General features: G+C 47.5%; 1 protein-coding gene across 3 annotated transcripts in view; it reads left to right on the top strand.

The window, feature by feature from the left end:
- Fars2 (phenylalanyl-tRNA synthetase 2, mitochondrial) overlaps nt 1–13,359 on the top strand; it is a 423,978-nt gene extending 410,619 nt beyond the window's left edge. For all 3 annotated transcript variants that reach the window (XM_021180053.3, XM_021180052.3, XM_085831173.1), the window contains one exon: nt 13,067–13,359. In XM_021180053.3, coding sequence (XP_021035712.1) covers nt 13,067–13,205 — 139 coding nt within the window. In that variant the 3' untranslated portion in view covers nt 13,206–13,359. The remainder of the gene's footprint in view (nt 1–13,066) is intronic.
- The last annotated feature ends 2,953 nt before the right edge of the window (nt 13,360–16,312 follow it).

Here is a 16,312-nt window from a genome sequence, read left to right as displayed (position 1 = left end):
TTCTGACTGGTGTGAGGTGGAATCTCAAGGTTGTTTTGATTTGCATTTCCCTGATGACTAAGGATGTTGAACATTTCTTTAGGTGTTTCCCAGCCCTTTAAGTTTCCTCAGTTGAGAATTCTCTGTTTAGCTTTGTTCCCCATTTTTTAATACGGTTATTTGGTTCACTGGCATCTAACTTCTTGAGTTCTTTGTATATATTGGATAATAGCTCTCTATCGCATTTAGGATTGGTAAAGATCTTTTCCCAATCTGTTGGTTGCCTTTTTGTCTTATTGACAATGTCCTTTGCCTTACAGAAGCTTTGCAATTTTATGAGGTCCCATTTGTCAGTTCTTGATCTTAGAGTATAAGGTATTGGTGTTCTGTTTAATAAATTTTCCCCTGTGCCCATGTTCTCGAGGCTCCAAGTTTTGTTGTGGGAATAGCCTTATGAAAGCTGCGGGAACTTTGAAATAGAGATGCCATTGAGACATTGGCCACTAACTAATGTCAAATAACATCCTGTGCAGGGTAAGAGTGTTTGCAGGCACCTGGACTCCTTATCTGTAACCTAATACTTGAGTGGATTTTAAGCCTGGCTTTCTTCTGGGGTGAAAGCCTGATAAGTATTTCAGTGAAGGCCCTGGGATCTGACCAGGGAAAGAGGCCACGCCTAGCAAGAGGGCAGGCATGAGTGAGGTCCTCATGTCACCAACATAGAGCAGCTTTACTGTCCACCATGCTAATGAACTGTTAGTTTAGAGTTCACAGGTTGTTAGAGTGTCATGTGGCAGAGATCGGAGTTCAATTGAAAACAGACACACACACCACTAACCTAGGACACCTGGGTGCAGTGGTGCATGGATAGACCTGGTGTGACAGACAGAAAGAAGTCTCTCCTCAAGGACACTATCAGGAGGAAGTAACAGATCTGGGCAGGACTCTGTCACTCAGAGGACGAGAAATTAGAATTTGCTTTTTTATTTCTTTATTTTTGTCACGTCCCAAGGCCTTTATCTGTGGCTTGACCATGCCTGTCACCCCTGTTTCTCACACCTCATTGGCTCCCATCCTCCTTCAGGTCTCAGCTCTGACACTCCCACAGGGAACCTTCTCTGACCTTTAAGTTAATGGGCCTTTTATGTAGCCTCATAGCACCATGTACGTCTCCTCTGTAACCTTTAAGATAGTTGTAATTTACATTTTTTCATAATCCTTTGATTAGTACCTATCTCCTGCACTAAGCTGGAAGCTCCACAAGAGCTTGCTCATGTCTAGCTTGTAGTATCCCACTCTTAGCTTCTCAGCACTTTTCAGCATACATGGTACAGAGTAGATCAGGTGAACACTATTCATTTTCAGAATGAATCCAATAATGAATTAGATGGATCGATGGATCGATGACTATATTCCTGACTCTGCAAACAGTGATGTTACCTATGACACAGACCATCCTTCCCTCTAAGATCTCTTTCCTCTTTGACCCCTGATAACCCTTATGCACCCTAGGCAGGATCATTATGTCTTTTTTCTGCTGGTCATGAGTTAAGGGGTATAACCAACTGCCATGGAAGAAAGGGACTAGACTAAACCCCATGACCTGCAAAGAGAACAAATCACTGGACACATTTGTCAGCTCCATGTGAGGGGAACAGCCTCTGGGGAAGCCTTGGGTAGACTGACCTAGAAGCAATCACACTTTGTGGGAAGAATACAGACATGGGTCAGAAGAGCTCTCGGGTCTGTCATCTTTGCTCCTTTGAGTTCATAAAGTGTGTCACTTGTGCAGTGACACTTAATGAAGCCATCCATGACTGCATCATTCCAACCTAGAATAGCATAGCTGATGCTCACCCTGACTAAAATTTATCCCTGTTTTGTACCCTTCCCCTTGATCTCTGACTTTTGACTGTGAAGAAATGGCTCTATATGTTAGATCCAGAGTCTCTCCCCAACCCCCTTTTTTTGTTGTTATCGTTGTTTTTTAAAAATAATGTCATTGGAAAGTCTATAAACCTTTCTTTACTAATGTGTGATTCTTTCAAATGGGATCCTGACTCTTAAAATATTTATCGGTCACTAAGGAAATAAAAACTACACATGGCATTCTACTCTGAATAGTGGAGTTGAGGAATGTCTATAGTATGCTCAAATGGTAACTGTTAACATGGGGTGGAGCTGAACGGATCACAGTACTGCAATCCTTCAGTCAGCTCTGACGCTAACTGCCTGCCGGCCTCTGTGTGCAGTGAGGCTGCCCATAACAAGGGCCTTTCTTTGGTTTAGTTCCTTTTCACCTGATCTTTTCCCAGCAGGGAAAGCATGGTGGCAGGGGCTTCAGGCATCTGGTCACACTACCAATGTAGTAAGACTAAGAACCATTAAGGTCTGCTTCCACGGAGAGGCTGATGACATGGTTGTGTGCTAAGAAGTGAGTATTCAGATGGTTTGTTATCATACAAACATTATACAGTCTAACAGCATAAACAAAGGTGGGTATGCTTGTCACTGTGTGATATAGACTCCTGGGAGTGTGATCATGTATGTGGTCTGTCTGTCACTGACCACAATGTCATTATGCAGTGGCATCCCTCTTTCTAATGCTTTGGGAGATTTCACCACTACCATTGAATCAGGCAGACTGGCCACTGCATGAATATTCATGTATTGATCAAGCAATTCATTTACATGTCTGTATCTCCCACAGTGCAGACCTTAGCCCAGGATAAATAGTTGCTGATCAACCAGCAGCACAGAATAAACAATTGCTGATCAATGGGCTGAGCTGGAACTGTAGCACCTCACCTGCCACCTGACTTGGTGACCATTGTCAACACAGTCAAGAAGCAGCCATGTTACCACACACAGTTAGAACTAGCTAGCTCTGGTGACTTGAATTTGGCAGATATAGGCCAGAGAGGAAATTAAAATCCCCTCCAAATCTTCCACACAATTGAAAATCAGCCATTTCCTCACCTTTATTAGGAGGGTAAGAAGGTTGCTTGGAAGATGGTAGAACAATTGGAAAAGAAGTTCAAGGAGGGGAAACCCCTGCTGTATTATGAAAGGAGGATTTTAAAAATCATCTCCATAAGATGGGGCACCCAGGCTTCTCTGTCTGGAATCCCAGAGACACTCCACTGAGCAGGGCAGAACTCAGAGTGGACCAGCACTGACATCCAGAACTGTTCTCTTCTGTTTGGGTTTTGATTTAAGTATAATGTGAATTCCTATTCTAGGCTTATTTCAGGCACCGCCCCTTAAATTTCCCTTTTTATTGTGGTAGAATTTACATGACATTTTCTATTTCTGCCATTCTTGAGTGTACATGTCAGTGGCATTGAGCACATGCACACTGTGTGACCATCACCTCTGTCCATATCTAGAACTTGGTCATCTCCCCAGCCTGAAACGCTGTGCCTCCTGCCCCCACTCACCTGCCCCCACTCACCTGGCCCCACTCACCTGCCCATGCTCACCTGACCCCCACTCACCTTCCTCCCACTCACCTGCCCATGCTCACCTGTCCCCACTCATCTGTCCCTACTCACCTGCCCATGCTCACCTGTCCCCCACTCACCTTCCTCCCACTCACCTGCCCATGCTCACCTGTCCCCACTCATCTGTCCCTACTCACCTGCCCATGCTCACCTGTCCCCGCACATCTGTCCAGCCACTGGCAGTGCTGTGCCCCTGCTGTCTCTACATTCGGGTCCTAGGCACTCTGCATAGCAGAGTCATGCAGTGCTGGCCTTTTGCTTATGGTTTGTCTCACTGAATGTTGTGTCCTAGGTGTGCATCCACGCTGTCACATATATCATGTGTGATCACCTGGGCCTTCTTCATAGACCACAGCAAAGGCTCTGTCACGCTGCCTGTGCATACCTTAAGATCAGTTGTTAACAGTAAGCCTGAAATGTCGGAAACAATTACCCTGGTTTGTCTTTCTTTCTCAGTCAGTCTTTTAAATCCTCTAGAGTCTGTATCTATATTGTAGAATAAGAACCTGTGGCCCCAGAGCCTAGCTGAGAAGCAGTAGTAAGAGAGACCATTAAAAGACTTCTGAAAGTAGTTATTTTCAGTCTTACTCAGATAAAGATCCAGAACCTCAGCCCCACCCTGCAGGAGGCCTGGACTCCACCTCCCTCCCTATGCCTGCTTGGCAGAAGCCACTGCTCAAGAGTACCAGAAGTTATGGGGAGAGTTAGGAAAAAAAACCAAAAAAACCTGGGGGTGCTTTGAACTTCCCAGAGGACTTGGCAGGTGTTTGATGTTCAAAAGCACTTCTTGCCTGTAAAATTTGTCTCTGCGGAGCTCTTAAGTTGCCGACTGAGGCTGACCAGTGAGTGGACCGGTGGGGGTGGCCCAGCTTGGTTCCTTTCCCAGCTGCTGGTCCTGCCTCTATCACGGCCTGCATTGGAGTTGTCTTTCTCCAGGCAGAAACTGTCAGAGGAACCATCTGGTCCAGTTTCTTATGACTGACTCGTAGGAACAGCAATCCCTCTGGGAGCTAGGAAGCTTGGCAGTGGCAGGGAGACACTTATCTGTGGCTAGCTCCTCGTCTGGCTGACAACTACAGAAACGCACAGCTCTGAAGGGCCTCCAGGGAACACTAGGGCAAGAAGACAAAGTGTTCTGAAACTCAGGCCTCTTTGCTATTGTTATAGCTTGATAGAAAATGTCTCCCAGAGCTTCATGTGTTGAAGGCTCAGTTGCCAGCCTTTTGGGGAACTGTATCCTAAGGGCTCTGGGCTAAACACTAATCTTTTGATATATTTGTATTATGACACTATTAGGAGGTGAGGTAAGCCAAGAGATTGGCCGTGTAGTTCTGGCTATATCTTGCCCTGGGCCCTTCCTCTAACTCCTGTCTCTACTTCCTGTCTGCCATAACATAAGCCTCCTTCTGCCCAATGCACAAAACCAAGTAACCATGGACCAAACCCTCTGAAACCATGAACCAAACAATTTTTCCTCCATTATATCTGTCTGGTGTTTGGTCATGGCTGTGCAAAAGTGACTGTTACAGCTGTGGGAGGGGTGGCATGAAGACGGCACCAAAGGCCTTAGTATCTGATGGATGACTGACTGGAGACCCACTGAACAGAGGGTGCCTCTTTGATCTTCCAAGCAATAACTTCCGCTGGTGAAGCTAGCCTGATGCTCTCCATTCTTCTAGTATCCCTTCACATCATTACATCAGTATCACCTCCTGCCCACTTCATCCCTTCCATTTCATTCTTTGCAGCTGTTAGATTCCTCCAGAATCTCCCTTCCCTCCCATTTAGTCTTGGGATATTAGAGCCAGAAAAAAATTAAAGCTCGCTTAGCCCACCTCTCACTGCTAAGGAAAATGAGACCACGCAAGGTGACTCACCCAGTCTTGCCTGTCACTGCCCTGGCTCAAGAGCCTGGGCTCCACCTCCCACCCACCAGATCTTATTACCAGAATTTCTTCTTTATTTTCTCTCTGTGATTGTTCATAGCAGGGAATGCAGTAGTAGTCTGGTCTACTTAGTGTCTGGATCGTTTATTCAGACCAGGCCCAAATCTGTGCTTCATGCTTTGTCAGGAATAGCTCTGGCTATCCTCAGACCAGTGTCAGATTCCAGATTCATTAAAGAGGTTAAACATTGACCAGCTAGGATTATGTGTGCAACAGAGGAGTAGGACCCACTCCTGTCAGCTTAACTCCCAGCAGTTTTAGTTATATGATGTCAACTATAATCCAAAATATTAAAATTCCAGGAGTAAATAATTGGTGAGTCCTATTTACATGCTTTGAGTAGTATGAAGTTTTGTGCTACGTCGCCCATGGTCTGTTCAGCATCTCTATGCTATGTACACTGCCCACCCATCCATCATCTAGCTGTTCTCTCACATATCAGATCAGCTGTGTGATATAAGTTCTTGAGTCAAGTAGACTTTAATTTAATAAAGGCCCAAAGCTCAAGAGCACCAACAGTGGAAATTTTTTGTTACATAGTTGCAACTGCAATTGTTCCATTTTACTATTTTTATACTTTTATTAAAAATTATTTTTATTGATTCTTTAATCACATCATGCACCCCAGCCCTACACATCTCCCTATCCCTTAATATCTACCCTTTGTTCTTGAATTCCCCTGCCCCCAATAAAAAACACAAACAAACAAAAAACATCGAAAAACATCTCATCATGCAAGCTGTAGTAGTATGTCACAGTGTGTCTCACAATATATCCCTCTGTCCACACACCATCACTTGCTGACCATCACAATGAGTCATTTGGTCTGGTTTGAGATCTCTGTTTCTGTGACACCATCACTATTGGATCCTCCTTGGGACTCCTCCCAGTTCTCCTGTTGTTGCCCTTCGTCTTGGAGATCCTGCAGCTTTAGAAAAGCAGGAGTGGCCCATTCACACATCTCAACCATTTGCAAGTGATATAGATTTGGGGGTGGGCCAATTCAGAGCACTGGATATGGGCCTGGGTGGCAGCTGAGCCGGTCAGTGAGCCACCAGGGTGAGTTCTCTAGCACTGTTGTGGCCAGGCCACCCAATGCCACCACTGGCAGGAGGCAGGGTCATTTCTTCTGCTCTCATGGTCTCCGGCCAGCTCACCAGCTCACCAGTACTCATGCCTCCAGAAACAACTCCTCTGTGCTGCCCAGTCAGAGCAGGAGGGGCTGTGCGGAGCACTTTTCCAAGTGCTGTAGCCTGCAAGGGGCTGGGCCAACTCTCCTACTCTCACACACACACCCCTGAGCTGGCTCACCCTTGACTTCACCATCAGGGCCAGCTCTCCAGAGCACTGCAGCCAGTGAAGGGGGCAGGGCTAGTTCTCCTCTGGGCCAGCTCTCAGTATTGCTCATAGGAAGGGGGAGGGACCCATGCCACCTCTTGGCAGGTGAGTTGTAGAACCAGCTCTCCTATGCTCTCTCCTAGGGTCAGTTCTCCTGTCTGCCTTCAGTAGTGAGGGGGTGGAAGGCATCTTCCCCATCCAAGACCACCTCCTAGCAAAGAAGTGATGGGGTCAGCTCTCCCTCACTGATACCCTCCAGCAATTCACCCACACCCCATCAGGGACAGCTCACTGGGACAAGCTCTTCCATCTGCCTCAGATGGTGAGGGGCGAGGGTTGGGGGGTTCACCTCTTCATGTACTTAAACTTTAAATTTAAATCAAATTTCATCACAGGTACCCCAGTCATACTTTAGAAAAATGTATCTATAGTGTTTGTTGCTATTGCTGGTACTGGGCAGTCACTGGAGTCTTGGAATGTGTTCCCACCACTGAGTAGATAATCCACTCTTGACAGGCAGGCTCTGAAATAACTGCTGTATACTGTGTCCATCTAGTCCTCAGAGATATAAGAAGGAAATGGAGGTCTTACTTCATAAGCAAAAACTCCAAGGCACAAGAGGTCATGCAGAGGGCCCTAGATCTCACAGCAAAGAGAACGGGAATTGGAACCAGCTTTCTCCCAACTACAAAGTCAGGTTCTTCTCCATTCTCCCACATCCTGGCAGCTCTCGGTCCTATCCTTGGAAGTAACACAGAGCTGTCTCCCTCCCTCGTCTTGCCGCCCCGTGCTTCTTGTCTGGGTTCAACACTGAATGAACTTGCTCTCTCCACTGAGCAGAATGGCGATGACATGGGGCATCGCTGAACCTTCGTCTTTGACAAGCAGGAACTAGTTGACTACAAGCAGGAACTAGTTGACTACAAGCAGGAACTAGTTGACTACAAGCAGGAACTAGTTGACTACAAAGCCAAGGATCCAGCTGTCTCACTCTCTCAGTGGAACTCTTCTGGACAGCATCTTTCTGCACTGAGTAATCTCTGTGTGGATGGATAGGCAGTGTCTGCAGTGCCCACTGGTCATGCCTCATCTATTCTGGGAGGTGTCAGGCATACCATCCAAGAACACAGAGTAGCTGCTCTGTCACAGATGGAAAAGCAGACTATTGTGGATGCTGTAGGAGCTAGGTTTGGGCTGCATGTGAGGAAGGGTTTTATTTCAAGTTCAGAGCTAGTTTGGTTGCCACGGTGAACCCAGTGGTTGTATAATAGAAGTCTTCCCTCCCTCACCAAGACTCTGACCCATTGTTCCTTCTTTCCAGACGGTTCCATGATGATGGTTCACTTTATCACTCTTTCTATTTGTTTTGTTTTAAGATATTTATTGCTCAGCTTTTTCACATTAAAACTGACACAAATATGAATATTTACAGGATGCAGTAAAATATTTTGAGCTATGTGTAATGATACAGTAATCAAGGTGTTTGGCATATCCGTCACCTCAGACATTCGTCATCTCTTTGTTTTGAGAACATTTAAAGTCCTCTTGTAGATAATGTAAAATATTCAATACAGGGTCACTAGCCAGGGTCATCTGCTTTGCCACAGATCACTAGAGCCTGTTCCTTTCACCTTCCATAGCTTTGTTGATCTTTCATCCCCACCCCAGCCTCTGGCAGCCCCCCTATTTCTTTTGTGAGACCAGCTTCTTTAGGCCCCACAAATAAGAGAGAGCATACACTGTCCCTTCTGTAATTGTCTTACTCCACTGAGCATAGCATCCTCGGGACCACCCATCGCACCTTTTTAAAGACTGAGTAGTATTCCATTAAGTAAGTGTTCCCCATGATTTCTTCTTCCATTCACCCCCTGCTGGATGCTTGTGGTAATCTCATATCTTGGCTTTATGAATACTGTTCCAATAAGCATGGGGTCCAGGTCCTCTCAACGCCTGTTAAAACCTCCTTTGGATGCATACCCTGAAGGGGATTGCTAAGCCCTTTTAGGCATAAGCTTGACAGTCCTTTCACTGATCCAGACTTGACTGTTCTCAATCCCACGCAGCTTTCTCTTTGGTCTAAAGTTAGGAGTCTCGGAGGAGGAGGCACTAAAACAGAATCCCCCTCTGCTGGCTTGTCCCGCTGGCCTGCCTCCTCTCCCCATAGCTCACATGGGATTGCCCATCCTGGTTCTCAGTTTCTGCCTGAGCATCTGGACTTGGGTGGGAGGTGGAACTGGGTAAGCCTTGACATTCAGAGTGGAGAAGGGAACAGGACCAAGGTGAAAGCAAGTCATGTGTTTTGTTTCCCCTAGTTGGACCCTGAAAGGGGGTGGGGGTGATGTCAGGCTGGTTGGGAAAAGCACAAGATGGTGTGGTATTGGCACATCAAACCATCCTGAATCACTCAGGAGCAGACAAGGATGGTCACATATGGCTGCCTGTGTCCAGTGTCTACAGGCAGAGTGACCCAGATTTCTTTTTTGGTTTCTTCAGTGTCCAACTCTGTAACTAGACGAATAACACCATGCCAGTGCACATGGTATCTCCCATGTGCTGATGAGGAGACCCTTAGATATTCCTATCGCCTGCAGAGTGGCACAGCTGGCTTTACTGCCAAGTGGCTGCCAGCCCTCTTACTGCCAACTGGCCCACTGCTGGATGGCAGATTCTCCGTGCTCCTTTCTGTCAAGCTCAGTGCCTGTAAGATGCTTTTTGTTGAATGACTGACTAACAAAGTCTATAAATGAATAGTCCCGGTTGAAAACACTGTAAGGTACTTATTAAAATCTCTGTTTTAAAAAAAAAAGGCAAAATGCCATGTTCTAGCCAGCAACCACACATTGTACAATCAGCCAGTATTACAAGGCATTGGAAATTGTTTTGTTTTGTTTTGTTTTTTTCATTCTTTTCCACGTTGTCAACAAAGGGATTTGACCTCCCTAACTGAACAATAGATAATCTTGTTTATTTTTCTCACAAGTAGAAACTGTGGAGTACATGAAAGTGAACTTTGATTTGCCTCTGAAGCTCCAGATTATACAGCCGACTCGACTCATCCCAAACGCTGGGCCCTATCTATGGGTTGGACAGAAAGCCATGGCAACCGCCTGCCGCCCAGACCCCAGTACTGCACCAGTAGGGAAGACCTCTGTCAGTGCATTCCTTGTCTATGTGTCCTGGTCATCCGGGTCATCCCTGTGTCCTCTCTAAGTCAGACAAATATAAGGCTTATTCTGTGTCTTGCTTAGTCATTTTAGAACTATATTGCTGCTTAGAGGAAGCTAGGTGTGTTCGATTTCTGTCACTCTGAGAAATGCCTGAGAAATGAGGAGGTGTTTATTTGGGCCCGTAGTCTAGAGCTTTCAGTCCATGAGCAATTGACTCATTAGTTTTGAGCCTGTGGAAGCATGTTAGAGTGGGAGCATATGATCAAAGAGACTTATTTACCCTATGCTGGGTTTGAAAAGAGAAAGAAGGAGCTGCGTGCCCCTTATCTGCCCTCTAGAACCTGTCCCCAGTAAACGTAAGTACCCCCGCTACACCTTACATCTTAAAGGCCCCACTACCTCCCAGTAACCAGGGCCTTTGGTGAGATTCAGGATCCAAGTCATAGGAAGAGCTCAGAGGTGAAGGCGAGGAGGATGCTTGGCAGAGCTCTTGAGTGTGGTGGGAAAGACTGTTCTGAAACCACACTCTCTAGGCTTCATCTCTATCCCTATTGAAGTGAAATTCACATAACATGAAATCTGTCATTTTGAAAGTATACAGTTCAGTGCCATAGGGCAGTTCTCTAGTCTGGATGTCTGGATGTTTCAGACAGTGGGACCATGCAGTGTGTGGTATGCAGCTTCTACTACTTTGGTTTTGAAGTTCACCTAGTTTTCACTCATTGGAATTACATTCTCTGCTTATACTAAATCTATTAATATCCATTCACTTGTTGGTAATGACTAAACATACAACTTTTAGGAAAATCAATCTGTCTCTCTCTCTGTCTCTCTGTCTGTCTCTCTCTCTCTCTCTCTCTCTCTCTGTCTCTGTCTCTCTGTCTCTGTCTCTCTCTCTCTCTCTCTCTCTCTCTCTCTCTCTCTCTCTCTCTCCCCCCCCCCCTTTCTGTCTCTCTCTCTCTGTCCCCTACCGCCCTTCTCTATGGGGGTGGGGCAGAAATTGAACCTATGGCCTCATACATCTTTGGTAAACTCTACCACTGAACTATAGGCCCTGCCCTCTTTTTCCTTTTCGTTCTAACACAGGGGCTCATGCAGTTGCTAGGGCTGGCCTTGAACGTGCTCTATAGTTCAGTCATTCATTGACCTTGTGAACCTTTTGCCTTAGCCTCCCCAGCTACCTGAGGGTACAGACCTGATCACGAGGCTCAGCAGCAAACTCTTGTCTGACTTTTAGTTTGAGCAGCTGCCGCTTTCCATTCTCTGGGACATAAACCTAGAAATCACTGGATGATGTAGCAACTCTATTTAGTGGTTTGGAAACCCACTGCACCTTCTCATAGCAACACACACTATTTCATCTCCCTGCCGTGTTGCCTGTCCCTAGCTCCACTTCTATAACACTGTCCTATAACTTGGACAAGTCCCTTCTGCCTTCTGAGCTCACAGCTGTATCTTGGGGACAGTGATGCTGTCTGCCTAGTAAAGATGTACATCAGAGTGAACTTATGTGTCCAGTGAAAGACTGGGAAGCACTAGGGCTAAAAGGCTGCCGTGAAGGGTGTGATGCAGTAAAGAGCTCTGGTCCAAATCCAAAGGTACCCTCCCTTAAGGGAGTCCTAGTCCTTACATGTTTGGCAATCTGCCACAGCTCCATCAGCCCATGGTTTGCAAGGCAAACCAATCTCTGGGGCTAAACAGACCTAGTTCTCCTTATTACTGAAGTCAATTCATGACTTGGGCTAGGGTGGGGAAGTAAGAAAGGATAGAAGGAAAGCATTTTTCTTTCATCTAAGATGGACTGCTGATGCTAAAGAGGAAGGGACATGCTAGCCTTGCTTGAATATGAGCACCTTGGAGGTGACTCCTTCCTGCATCCCTTGCAGATGGGGGCTCTGTGCCTGGCTAAATACAGGCCCTGCAAGGAATAGCAGAGGGCCCTAGAAACTCCCCCTTCCCAAATATGAGCTCAAGGTGGGAGGGGCAAAGACAGAAAAGTAAAATGGATAAGCCAGAGTGGGGAAAATACCTGGGAAAAGAGAATAAGGAGACCCAGGCTCCACTCCCCTTGCTCACTTATGTAGCAGATGAGCAGCTCCGTTGTTATATGGGTCCCAAACAACTGGAGCAGGGTCTGTCCCTAAAGCTGTTGCCTGCCTGTGGAATCTCTTCCTCTAACTCAGCTGTCTTGTCTGGCCTCAGTGGGAGAAGTGGTGCCTAACCCTGCAGAGACTTGATATGGCAGGGTCAAGGCAGGGAGGGATGCCCAGGGGGACCTCCACTCTGTCGGAGGCTCAATGAGTGTCAGAGGAGAAGAGACACTCAGGATGAAGGGACAGCAATCAGGATGTAAACTGAATAAATTAAATTGAGGGGGGAGAAAGAATGAATAAATAAGGGGCCTAGAGCCAAGACAGACACTTGTCTTATTCTGTCTACATCCAAGTCTGACTTAAAATCAGAAGGTGGGAGGCAAGGAGAGAGCACCCCTGTGAGAACAAACCAAAAACATCAAGAAGACCCAGAAAGCAGAGGCTCTGGACTCTGGTGAACACACAGGGGACTGTAAACTCTTCTTGTGAGGGGATTCCCAGAGGCCTAGCCCATCTGAAACCCACTTGTCCAAGGTTCTGGCATGACAGAAGGCCCATCCCTTCCTTGCCTAATTGGAGATGTTATGGCCTCTCCTGGTCAGGATTGATAGGCAGCAGGAAGAGGGAGTGACACTGGGTCTGGCTTGAGCATCTGAAACCTCAAAGCCCATCCCCAGTGGCGCACTTCCTCCAACAAGGGCACACCTCTAATAGTGCCACTCCCTATGAGCCTGTGGGGGTCATTTTCTGTCAGACTACCTCACAGCATGATGGGACCAGCTTCTCCATTATTCAAGCTACTATGTCTTTAACCTTCTCACACACTGGAAAAAGGTGGTCCTTAGTGGCCAGTGATATTTCCGTGGCCATACATGACTAATGCTTGGATCCTGTCCCACTCTTAGCGGGTTTGCTCTTAGCAGCTGCTACCATACCATTATGACGTAGCAACTGCTGTCTAAGAGTAATCCCTACTGCTGTCAGCCCTTGTGCAGACATGGTTTCCACTCACCTACTTGCATTTCCTCCTTCCTCAACAGGACACACAGGACCAGCCACTGCTACCGAATTACCTACCGCCACATGGAACGGACACTGTCCCAGAGAGAAGTCAGCAATGTCCACCAGGCTGTGCAGGAGGCTGCCGTGCAGCTGCTGGGTGTGGAGGGCCGTTTCTGATGCGGTGACAGTCCACAGGCCACAGCCCTCATAGAGCTCCAGGGAGCACCAGGAAGGGGGAAACACATTGTTTGTGAACTGGAGTGTCTGCCCTCACTTGACAGATGGGTCTGCTTTAGGATGTCACGAAATAAAGGATCACTTTTCAGAAGCATTGACATAGCATTTGTCTTTTATTTGGGGGAAGGAGAAAGCAGACACTGATATAAGAGTTCCCTGCTATTTGTTTAGAAAGGCTTGGCCCATTGGCTCTCCTTGTGGTTAATTGGTCCCTGGGTTCCATTAAGCACCAGGCATGATTCTTGCCTGACAGACTCTTCCACCCATGTAATGAGTGAAGCCACAGAGAAGGGTCTCAGAAACTGGGTATAGTGCAGGCATGCCTAGTGTGTGTGTATTTTGCTTGGCTATAGATCACAGATCCTGCATTTTGACAAATTGGAGGTTCGTGGCAACCTGTATTGAGCAAGCCTGGTGTCCCCACTTTCTTTTGGCTTGAATGATCATTAGTATTTCTTAGCAGTGCTTTTCAATTAGGGTAAATCTATGGTTTTCTTTTTTTTTTTTTTAACATAAAGCTGTTGGATACTTCACAGAGGGCAGTAGCCTATGAGCCTAACTTCCATGTGTACTGGGAAGCCAAAAGATGCCTATAACTTCCTTCATGATGAATTCACTTTATCACAGTGGTCTGGAACCCTGTCATCATCCCCAGCCCGAGCCTGTCCGGGAAGCCTTTGAGTCTCCGCCATCATTTCTCCCTTCTCTTCTTTGTTTTCTAAAGGGCAGGCTTCAAAGAGGCTGCTGATGAAATGCCAGGGCTTCCCTTGAAAGTGGAAGTCACAGCTCTAAGCCAGGCAAGGTAGATATTTGCTTTCATAAACCCAAGGCCAGGGGCCAGCCCCTTGGCCCTAGGCTTGGACCTTCCTGCCCACTGCCCTAGGAGAGGGAGGAAAAGGAGCAAGAGCTGCCCTGAGTGCAGGAGACACACTGAGGGCTAGGCCTGCCAACTCCCCAGGTTGTCCCCTGCAGGAGGCCTCCACTTCCAGAATGAAGGCGACCTTTAAGGGAGAGCACAGGGCTTTGATGTCTCCCCCCTTTCCATCCTGGGCACTTTGTAGTCAGCCTGCTTCACTCATGACCAGCCTTAATAATCAGATTCCAGGCCTGACAAGATGCTGGAGGCTGATGGAAGACTGGGAGTGCTGGGATAAATATTTGATGAGAGGTAGCCATTACCAGCAAGCATGTAGGGGGTAGGCAGCTGCCCAGAGTGTGGCTGTGTTTGGAAATAGGCTCATTCCAGACATAATTAGCTAAGAGGACGTCTTACTGTGTGAGTTAGACCCTACTTCAAAATGGCTGGTGTCTTTCTGAGAAGAGGACCACATGAAGACAGAGAAACCAGAGTCGCTATCTATGAGCTTGGGATTCTCAAAGCTTGCCCACAAGCCATAGGAGACAGGGAGGCATCCCCTATAGATTTTAAAGGGAAGCAAAGATCTGCTCAACCAACACTTGACATCAGAATTTGTCCCCACCCCCTATAACTGTGACAATATACATTTCTAGTTTGGGGTAGTTTGTAATGGCAGTCCTTGGGAACCTAAGCATTCAAAACAGGGAGGCCACTTCCCTTTCTAATCAAGACTCTGTGATGAAGGTTCCACCTAAGATGTCTCCTCCTTCCTAGGAAGGGGCTGCAAGTCTAACCTAGGCAGGAGACATTGTGAGCTGTCACATGACTCCTGTGAACCCCTGTATCTGACAGTCTTTTAAGAGGTAGATGGCATGGGTCATCAGAGTTAAGAGTCAGGGGACCTAACTCTGTCTGGAGATCCAGGACACACACCTGACACTCAAATGTCTTGAGTCTCCAGGCTTGCAAGCACTGAAGAGAGTCAGCTAGCCAAGGAGAGCCTGCTCATATCAAGAGTGCCCTGGCCATGTATTCTGCCTACTGATGACCTTGCCACATGAGGGCATAAGGAACAGATGAACATGGGCTGTCCTTGACACCCAGGACAAGAAGAGCAGATAATCAAATGAATGTCTGCATGCTAGGTTCCTCAGGGAACACCCCCCACCCTCCACCCCCCACCCCCCACCTCCGGCTCCAGTGGCAAGGACTGGAAACAATGAGACTGGCTGCTGGCTGTGGACCCCAGCAGGGGAGTGCTGGCCTAGTATGTGTGAGGTCCAGGTTTCCATCTGCAGTCTAGAGTCTGGGGCCATCGTCCTCCCAATGTGCCCGATCTCCTCTTGGAGTGCTGCAGAGCTGAGCCTGGTTCATGCTTGGAAACAACACCTCAGGGACTGCAGGGCCCCGGGGCTTCAAGCAACCTAGACAAGAGGTTCAGCAGGCTCTGTCAAATTAGCAACATTAATCTTTCTTAGCTGTGTTCATTGCATCCCTGATTGGCCCAGGAAGTCTTGATTGTAATGGGAAATTCAGGTGCTATGTCCCTTTTGGTTCCTATTTCTCTGTCCTCAAAGTAAATCCTTGGTCCTGAGGCCAGAACATTTCCTTCTCTCCCTCCCTTCCCCTACCTTTCTTCCCTCCTTTACTGCTCCCTTCTTCTTCCGTCCATCCTCCCCTCCTCTCAGACCACTCACCCACTCACTCCTTCCTTCCTTCCTCCCTCTTCCTTCAGCTGTCCTACCTGTTCCTTCCTTCACCAGCCCTCTGCTTCTCCCACCCAGGCACTCTGGAGGAGGCTGTCCTAGCCTGCATATTCAGACCTTAGGATGCCAGGTAAGTGCAGCTCCCGCCAGAGGGAAGCACTGTGGGCCTCGCTGTCACCTGTTTACCTCCTCTGATGAGGGAGACAGAACCTGGTAAATCAGGGCTCCTTAGCTGGGTCAGCTGGCCGTGCCCTTGTCTCTGTGCATTAATCACCTCCATGACCCAGCTAGCACAGGCTGCAGAGCCTCTTAGCAGCACAGGGAGCTTCCCTGGCTACACAGCTCTGCCACCACAAAACCCCAGTCAGAGGAAACTAAAAAGCACAGGCTTCCCTGCCTCACGCCTCAGGCTGACCAGCTCTGACAGGTCACGCTGCGCTGTTCCAGCTGGGCCCAGCCTGCAGATGACTGTCCATTTCTGT

The sequence above is a fragment of the Mus caroli genome, unplaced genomic scaffold (assembly GCF_978045245.1).
Source record: "Mus caroli unplaced genomic scaffold, Mus_caroli_1 scaffold_15, whole genome shotgun sequence".
Lineage (NCBI taxonomy): Eukaryota > Metazoa > Chordata > Mammalia > Rodentia > Muridae > Mus > Mus caroli.
This window is presented reverse-complemented; position numbering and strand designations above follow the sequence as displayed.